We start from the raw sequence: 10,000 nt of genomic DNA, 5'->3' as shown, positions 1-10,000 counted from the left end.
TGTGTGTGTGTGTCAGAATAAATGTGCATAGGGATCGATCATTATAGTTAACTGCACCGGCATTTATTTTTTAATAATATTTTTAATTTTCGGTAAATATACAGACACAAATTCACCATTATATTAAGCACAACATGTAAAATAAAAAGAAAATAAAGGAAAAGTGATCACCTTGCGATTATTGTAACTTAAATAATAATAATAAAAAAACATTCATCAGTCATAACACCCTTGCAATGAGTATAAGTGTGTGGGTGAGGTATGAACTCCATCACACACACACACACATAGATAGATTTAGAGTATCAGTAAAATAAGAAAATGATAATATAAAAATAGATATAGATTTATTGCTTTACTTAATATATATATTTATTAAAAACCTGAAGAGAGTGCTCAATACTATTGCAGAGCAAATATGTGTTTTATTTTTTTTATTACCGTTTTATTTTTTTGGTTACATATGTGTCGGATGTTGGACCATGTTTACGATCCAACAGCCTCGTCAGACCTTACAGTTTCTTTACAGTTTCTGTAAGGTCTGACGAGGCTGTTGGATCGTAAACATGGTCCAACATCCGAAACATATGTAACCAAAAAGATAAAACGGTAATAAAAAAATAAAGCATATATATATATATATATATATATATATATATATATATATCATAACCACTTCTGTCCAAGTTTGGTGAAGTTACTGGATCACTAATACTATTCAGTAGCGGAAACATGTGTAACTAAACAGATAAAACGGTAATAAAATAAAAAAATATATATATATATTTGCTCTGCAATAGTATTGAGCACCTTAAAGTTTTCATTATTTACCAGTTCTGATATATATCAATATATATATATGGGGGGGGGGTATAAAAGTAGAACAAGGTCAATTTTTTAAGAGGAGACATATTAGGATAATGCAAATCTCAACAAAATTGCTTTGGAGCTTATTTAGAATGTCAATCGAATAAGAAAACGACATTATAAAAATATATACGAATGCATATCGATTTATTCGTGTATTCAATAAGGATGAAACAACAATCAGAGGTGTAGGATAAGTAAGAAGTTTTGATACCATGGTATTTCGAAGCCTAATGCTTCTCATCAGAAGAGGAGAGAAGCTGCTAGGTACCATAATAGAAATGCGACGTCTAGTGATAGTTACATTAGGAGCGATTTCGACAAGGATATTGAGGGTTTTTTTTTCTTGTTTTACTTGTACGTAAAAGAAGAAAAATCTTATTCCATGGAGTTTCGGAGAATGCAGTTCTTCTCATCAGAGGTTTGCAAAATATACAATAAATTTTGCAGGTTAATGCATTAAAGGAAACTACAAGTATTAAATTAATCATACATGCATCAAAAAGGTTATCAAACAGTTAGTGACAGTTTATAGGTATTAAAGGAGATTAAGAAAGCAGGAAACGAGAAAAACGGAAAAGATGGATATAGTAAAAATCCAATATATTTATGTATGTATGTATGTACGTGTGTATAAATATATATATATATATATATATATATGCACACACGTGTATATATATATATATATATATATATATATGCACACACGTGTATGTATATATATATGCACACACGTGTATGTATGTATATATATATATATATATATATATATATATATATATGCACACACGTGTATATATATATATATATGCACATACGTATATATATATATACACATATATATATATATAATATATATATATACACACACATACATATATATATATATATAATATATATATATATATATATACACACACATACATATATATATATATAATATATATATATATATACACACACATACATATATATATATAATATATATATATATACACATACATACGTACATACATATGCCATATATATATATATATATATATATATATATATATATATATATATATATATATATATATATATATATCCGGCGTTGCCAGGTTGATGCACCACCAGTCTTCCTTAGGACATGCATCTAGGAGAAGGAAACTCTGATGTAAAAACATGCAGTCATCTGCACCGGCAATGGTTAGCAGTAATACCACAAAGTGGGGTTGGTTCTACACAAAGCCTTCACTGCTATTAAAAAAAATCACCTGTATGGATTTCCAGGCAACTTAGTTGGTGTGGCAGAAGCTGATGCGTTGGAATCGACGGGAGAGTCCATCGTGTGTGTGTGTGTGTGTGTGTGTGTGTGTGTGTGTGTGTGTGTGTGTGTGTGTGTGTGAGTGACCTATATGTAATAATCGTGTTGAAACACCGATTCTCGTCAGATCACCGAAGTTAAGCAACGTTGAGCCTGGCTAATACCAAATGGGTGACCATTTGGGAATTCTAGGCGATGTATGTGCTCTCCGCTTATCTCCGCATTGTTTCCAGTTGTCCTGTACTTCAACTTGCCACTGGTATGCAACAATGATGACTCAGCATGGAGACGTGGTTGGAGATTGCGCAACTCTTGCGACACAAATTTATCTTGCAGGCACCCTTACAGTGGGTATCCATAGTCTGTCAAGACTGAAGGAATCCACGGTGTGTGTGTGTGTGTGTGTGTGTGTGTGTGTGTGTGTGTGTGTGTACACGTCTGATTGAACACGACAGAGTTATTCTTTTTCCGATCTTTCTGGATATCTTTTTCCTAGCGGTCTTTTTAATTTTTAACAATCGCTCCTGATGATAATCGGATGAACCGATATAGAAAGCGCTTGAGAAGAATGTGGCCGAACAACAACTTTTGGGCGCCATTTTATATTATATGCTTGTTGAAACTAAAAAGACCGCTAGGCAAATGGAAAAGATATCCGGAAAAATCGGAAAAAAGAATAACTGTGTCGTGGTCAATCAGACGTGCCTAAATAATGACTCAATTAATAATAATAATAATAATAATAATAATAATAATAATAATAATAATAATAATAATAATAATAATAATAATCGGAATTTTTTATCTACCCTTTTCCCGATCTCCTAATTACTTAATCGTTTCTATACGCATTGTGTGTGTGTGTGTGTGCGTGCGTAATTTCTCATTGCGTTCATCAGTGTGTGTGTAATTTTCCATTGCGTTCATCAGTGTGTGTGTGTGTGTGTGTGTGTGTGGCAGGCAATTTACTCATAATTACTTTGTCAATAAATAAAACTAAATTTTCTTATCTCGTCGTCGACCGCTCGGCCTTCTCTCAAAATTACCTACTCTTATCTTTCTAATGTCTTTTTCGACTGCCATGAAAAACAGACACATGTCCGACCCTCCATTTTTTTTATGCTTTTTCCTTTCTTTCATTCCTTTTTAATCTATACAGGCAGGATTATCCTGTGTTGTCCGGGTGCATGGATAGTAGCAGTAGAATTAAAAAATATAAAGTTTGTTCTACAGATATTTGGTAAAACTTCCCTCTATTTCATTATTTCTTTCTACCATACTCTTATTTATTCCTTCTCTCCATCTCTCTTAATCTCTTCGTCTCTCTCTCACTCTCTCTCTCTCCATCTCTCACCGCATCCATCTGTCGCACACTCTCTACCCGCATCTCTCACTCTCTAAGCAAAATTTTATACAGTACATATTAAAAATTAGTAACAAAATACAGTACAGTATATAATACACATGTATATATAATCGAATCTTCGGGCCGGGATCAAAGTGTAGTATCTGTTCCGGCAGATACTGCAAGCAAAGACCAGATGTGGGGGAAACCCCACATGCCTGACCTTTAACCAGCTCCCATTTCCCACCTCTCGGGAGCTGGTCCCCTTTTTCCCTTCCCCCTCCCTTCATGCCTCACATTAAAAATCGGCCATGTGCCTAATTTGCTCGGTGGGGGAGCAAATAAATACCATCTGTTCTGCAGATGCTGCTGCAGTGCTGCACTTAAGGTAATTTGTACCAGTCAATGGAGAGGAAACCCTCTATACTGGGACAATTATTATTTTTGGTAACCAGAGTGCCTCCTTTTTGCATACTTATAGGGGAGTTGGTTTTTACCCCCACATTAACAACGGCCTTGTGCCTAATTTGCTTTGGTGGGGAAGCAAATAAATACAAATAAATAACACCGTAAGGCGGGGCAAATACTGTAACTAGGGGTCGGGAAAACACTGTAAATTTTTTTAACCGTATCCCGGAGCCGGCGTATCCTGGGGTTCTTATATATATATGTGTGTGTGTGTGTGTGTGTGTGTGATTAAAATAAAATGTCCACTTCTAAATTCTCAAGTTCTGAGTCCGATACAAAAATATTTGGTTTTGGAATTTTTGAGATGATGATGTCATTTGGAATCTTTTGATTACCATTCTCATCTTGGATGTTATTCGTAGAACTTTTCTATCTAGTTAGTTAGAGAATTTAATTGTAATGCGTTTGATATAAATTATGCTTTGTTTTACGTGTCTTGTGCACTGTCATCATTTAATGCAAACTCTTTTCCACATAAGAGAGATTGCGAGACTGCCTCTGCTCTGTCGTTATTTTCATGGCAAGTGCTCGTCTGAGCTTCAATCTATGGTTCCCCCTCTTCCCAGACTTTCACAAAGAAAACAACACTTGACTAACTACAACAACTATCAACAATTTCTCCCCCCCTCTCTCTCTCTTTCTTTCTTTCTCTCTCTCTCTCTCTCTCTCTCTTAAATCTAACGCAGATTCCACGACCACAGCTTCTTTACCAGAGATGCCTGCCTGTGGAACACTGTTACACTGGCCTGTTTCCTGGCTGACTACAGTATGGTAGCCTTCGAGTCTAATAGGCAAATTATTATGGGATGAATTGTAAATTTCGGCCAGAAGCAATCCAGAAAAAGGAGGAACATCTATTTTTTGGGGGGGGGGGGTATTTTTCCGAACCTTCCTCGCTCCCTTTCACGTCTCTATCCATTTTTATCCGCTGATCCGTTTTGGTGCAATGGATTGAATAGTTGTTACAGATACAGATTAATCCAGCGGTGCCGCGTCGACTATCCACTGGACCCCCCCCCCCCGTTTTACATGCACGCATGTCCGTTGCTGCAATGGAAACGCAATCAATATCTCTCCGAAAAGACTTTTGTACGGAAATTGTTTCCGGAGAAGGAGAGCTCATTTTTGGATTTGCCCTAATCAATAACCATTGATCTGCACGATCATGATGATGATGATGATGATGACGATGCGGCGCATTAAAAAAAAATTGTATTTATTTATAGTTTCTCCTTTACATTTCTCGTTGTCAATCTCTGGGATTCTTCACACGCCGAGATCGTTGGCGTCGGTTCTTGTTGCGATAAACGTCCGAGTTAGAAATCCATAAATTTATTTCCGTTCTTCCTCTTCCACCCGAATCACCAACAAAAAATGGTAGAACCTGTTTTTAAGGTGACTTGAAATTCGGTGACTATTTGCCTTTTTTGTTTTCCCGATGACGGACACTTAATCTTTAATCTCTCTTCGTCTCTCTCTCTCTCTATCTCTCCCCCCCTCTCCATTCATCTCACTCTCCTCTTCTCTCTCTGCATTTCACTCTCCTTCTCTTTTTCTCTATTCGTCTCACTCTCCACTCTCTCTTCACCTCAATCTCCCACCCCTCTCGCTTTCTAAGTTTCAATATTTCTATTTCTCGGTCTCTCTCTCTCTCTCTCTCTCTCTCTCTCTCTCTCTCTATATATATATATATATATATATATATATATATATATATATATATATATATATATATATATATATATATAGTTTTCCGGTGGGAAGATATCCAAAAATTGAAAATAATTGAATTTTAACAATGGTCGTTGATAGTGCTCAATCATAAGAGAGCAGGTTATGCATATTTTTTTAAGTAAATACAGTCATATCTTGCTACGATGTGCAGACCGTTTCAATCATATTAGCTATCATCAGGCAAGAAAAATTAAGGTACAAAAACTGAAAAGGTTGGAAGAGAGAAGATCCGCCATGAGTGGCGATGGGAAAAATTAAAGTTCTTATGAATTTAAGTTAATTCCGAAGATCATGTTTCTGTGAAGAGAAGGGTTGGGGGTTAAGAAGGGAGAATTGAAAGGGTTAGGGTTAGGGTTAAGGAAGTAGTAGGATCTTCGGAATTAACCCACAAGAACTTTAATTTTGCCCATCGCAACACATGGCGGTCTTTCTCTCTTCAAAATGTGAAAAGGTCTACAACCTTTTCACATTTTGTACTTTAATTTTTCTTGCCTGGTGATATCTAATATGATCGAAACAGTCTGCACATCGTAGCAAGATATGACTGTATTTACATGAAATAAGATTGTATATATATATACAGAGGAAGTCTCGAAATAAAGACGAAACGTTGGTGAACACATAATACGGTTTGTTCCTTTTTTATTTTCTCTCTATATATATATATATCTTCGTCTCAATATCTTTCTCTTGATCTAAATATCTCTGTCTTTTTCTTGATCAAATATCTCTCTTTCTCTCTCTCTCTCTCTCTCTCTCTCTCTCTCTCTCTCTCTCTCTCTCTCTCATATATATATATTTCGGTCTCAACCTCTCCCCATGCTTATCTCTGTCTATCGGGTTCAATCTACCTCTCTCTTCCTTTATCATACACTCTCTTTCCCCCTCTCATAGATATCTCATTATTTATCCAAAACTTTTCTCATCTTATTCTTGTCTTCTCATTACCATCTCTCTCTCTCTCTCTCTCTCTCTCTCTCTCTCTCTCTCAATTTCACCGGAAGTTTCCGAGTGGCGAGTGATAGCGATCCTTGCCCCTCCGACCGCCACATTATCAAAAGTGCCAAGATGGAGATTTTCCGTTTTGGAATCTTTTGATTTGAAATTCTTCATAATAATGCTCACATTTATCGCCATTGTTTAACAGAATTCCAATTTCCCCTGATATTCGAATGATTGATTTTTTTTTCTATACATTTTTTCTTCCATTCCAAGCAAAACCGGAAAAAAAGAAAGAAAGAAAAAAATGAAAATAAAGATGCCGGACAGGCATAATGAAGAGTTTGTCGCATAGAAAATCTATTTTTCTTATTTGCATGTGTTTGAGTTGAATAGAGATTATCGCTAGTTCGAGCCGGGGGGAGGGGGGCGTGTGTCTTAAACCGATTCCGGGGACGCCATTAGCCGACCTCGTTTGCAAAGCTAATTGCCGCCACAAGACTTTGAAGACGCAATAATCGGCGTTTGATTTTGATTTTAATAAATCCCAAATTGCCAGATGGTTCGAGTGACCACCCACCGTGACCATCACCAATCATGGTCTCTCTTCATTCCGCCCCCCCTCTCTCTCTCTCTCTCTCTCTCTCTCTCTCTCTCTCTCTCTCTCTCTCTCTCTCTCTTCTGCCTTTATTCTTTATTATCCTTTGTTGGTTCCATACGTTTCTATTCTCTCTCACATTCATCCTCCCCCTCTCTCTCTCTCTCTTTTTCTTTCTTCTTCCCTCTCACTTTCTATTTATTCCCCCTCTCTCTTCATTTCTCTTTTCCCCTCTATCTCTCTCTTTCCTATCTCTCTCTCTTTCCACTCTCTTTTCCTTTCCTCTCTTTTTACTCTTGTCTCTTTCTTCTTGTCTTGTTTCTCTTTTCCTCCCTTGTCTCCCTTTTTTTCCCGCCTCTCTTTTCTTCCCACCTCTTTCTCTTCCTCCCCCTCCCTTCTCTCCCTCTCTCTTTTTGCCCTTAATTTTTCTCCTCTCTTCTGTCCCTATCTTTTCGTTTGTCCTTCATCTCCCTCTTCCTTCCCCTCTCCCCTTCCTCTCCAAACACCAAACACTTTCAACCTTACAAAAGACAAAATTTTCTTCATCATAAAAGTTGACAACATTTTTTTTTCTTCCTGAGAAACAAACAAGAAAACAAAATCGTTCACACTCTGCCATCCATACACCAATGACTCCTTTCGATGTCACTATGCCATAAAATAAATTTCATTTCATCTCTCCCCCTCCTCTCCACCTCCACCTTCATCGACTTTTGATTGGATTCATCGTTTGCTGACTGCCATTTTTATTTTAATCTTTGGCTCAAACGGATCCAGACCCCTACCCCCTAATGCCCACCCACCCCACCCGAGAGCACCCAGTTAACCTCTCCCTAATGAAACGGTGTGGATGGGCAGGTGTTGAGGCGGGGGGGGGATACTAATCTGACCACATCCCCTCCCATCCTAGTTAAAGCTCAGCTCTACCAATTTTAGCTCTTCTAATTGGGAATCTGTCCTCTCTTTAATTCCACCCCCACCCGCCATGCCACCGGTCGGCCACACCCAACTTTTCTGAGGGGAAACAATTTTGCAATCAACTCAAAATATTTATCCATTTTAAATGACCAGATGAACCCCCACCCCTCCCGAAACAACCACTGATTAATTAAACGCGAAAATCACTCGACTGCAAAGACTACTACTACTACTACTACTGCTGCTGCTGCTTATATCAAGAAACTATTACTATTACTACTACACAACTTTTTAGCCTCTTAAAAACGATCAAAAGTTATAGCCTGTTGACTTAGAAAGCAGACAAACGCAAATGTACAGTTTTAGGAAATAAACTCTGCTCATGGAATTTTTTGTTTAGTTTTGGACGTAGTGAGGGAAGTCGTTGGCGGTTGTTTTAGCTAGGCGAGTATTTGTTGTGAACGTTTTATGGGGAGAGACCATAGATTGGAGTTCAGTCGAGCACTTACTTTCCCATCTTATTAAAGTTCTCTCTGAAAACTGAAAATACTAATTTTGCCGTGAAGGCTAAGACTTTAGACGAGTCATGAGGGGGGGTACGGGAGCTACGTGACATCAAAGAATGACTTCCTGCCCCCTTCCCACCATATGCACACTCAATTTATTTCTCTTAATTTTGACTTTCTTAGTTGAAACTAGTTGGAGTTTTTTTTTAGGAAAAAGTTTTTTGTTTTTTTCTCCACATGGTAGAGAAACTAATCCTAATCTCAGCTTTTTCTTTTCTTTTTTGTCTCGGCTCTTCAAATCCCTAAACTATCGGTTTTAGAATTTAATTTTACTTCAAATAAAGCAAATTATTATCCCCAGAGATTATTCACAGACACTGGCTGGTGATGTTCCCTGGAATATGAATGACAACAAGACTCCCCAGATTTACAGTACTCTACCTCTTACATCATTCCACTGCTCCAGAAGGCATTTCACACCCAACGCAATCCTTTACTTGTATAAAAGCCAAATGCATCCTAAAATGGAGTATTGTTGCCACATCTGGGCAGGAGACGCTTGGAGCAGTCGATCCTGCCTTGACAGAATTCCAAACTGGTTTCGAAATCTAGTAGGTGATGCCCTTTTCTCTTCCCTGCACCCTCTTTCCCGCAGAAGAGACGTTGCGAGCCTGTCTCTGCTTTATCGTTATTTTCATGGCAAATGCTCGTCTGAGCTCCAATCTATGGGTGAGACAAATTTTCACAAAAGCACTCGTCTAGCTACAACCACTATCAACAATTTTCCCCACTCTCTATCTGTGCCTAAACCTAATTCAAATTCTATTAATAAAGTTTCTTTCCTAGAACTGCCCGACTGTGGAACTCTGTTTCCCTGGCCTGCTTCCCACATGATCATCTTCATTCAAGTCCAATGTAAACAAGTTTTTGATGATCCACCCCCTTAAATAATCAAATTCTATCCAATTTCCATCACCAAACATCATTAAGCTGTTCTCTCAGTGACCTCCCCATACACTCAAGTGGCCTTTGGGCCTTGATAAGTAGCGACTTTCTTGTAACTCTGGCAATAAGCTTTCCCAAGGTTCGACTCCTTTTCACACTCATCCAGTGAAAGTTTACTTAGTGCTTTCACTCCTTGGCCTTTCCATCCTCCTTGAACTGTCTCGACTATTTGGGTGCCAGTTGATGCCAGCACTACATTTTTTTGGAAGGGGGGTTAGTTAACCTATATTTTTGCATTTTTTGTTATTTTATTATTTAGTTATTATTATTATCATTATTCTCTTCCAGGGTTGCCACGACCTCCAATGTAC

General features: G+C 37.6%; 1 protein-coding gene across 15 annotated transcripts in view; it reads left to right on the top strand.

Annotated features, from left to right (window-relative positions):
* LOC145258331 (transcription factor 7-like 2) overlaps positions 1-10,000 on the top strand; it is a 764,652-nt gene that overhangs the window by 571,755 nt on the left and 182,897 nt on the right. For all 15 annotated transcript variants that reach the window (XM_080116483.1, XM_080116497.1, XM_080116489.1 and 12 more), the window contains one exon: positions 9,978-10,000. This exon is cut by the window's right edge and continues 68 nt beyond it. In XM_080116483.1, coding sequence (XP_079972609.1) covers positions 9,978-10,000 — 23 coding nt within the window. The remainder of the gene's footprint in view (positions 1-9,977) is intronic.

The sequence above is a fragment of the Euprymna scolopes genome, chromosome 33 (genome assembly GCF_053919585.1).
Source record: "Euprymna scolopes isolate OS-2025 chromosome 33, ASM5391958v1, whole genome shotgun sequence".
Classification (NCBI taxonomy): domain Eukaryota; kingdom Metazoa; phylum Mollusca; class Cephalopoda; order Sepiida; family Sepiolidae; genus Euprymna; species Euprymna scolopes.
Note: the sequence above shows the minus strand (reverse complement) of the source record. Positions and strands in the feature narration are given on the sequence as shown.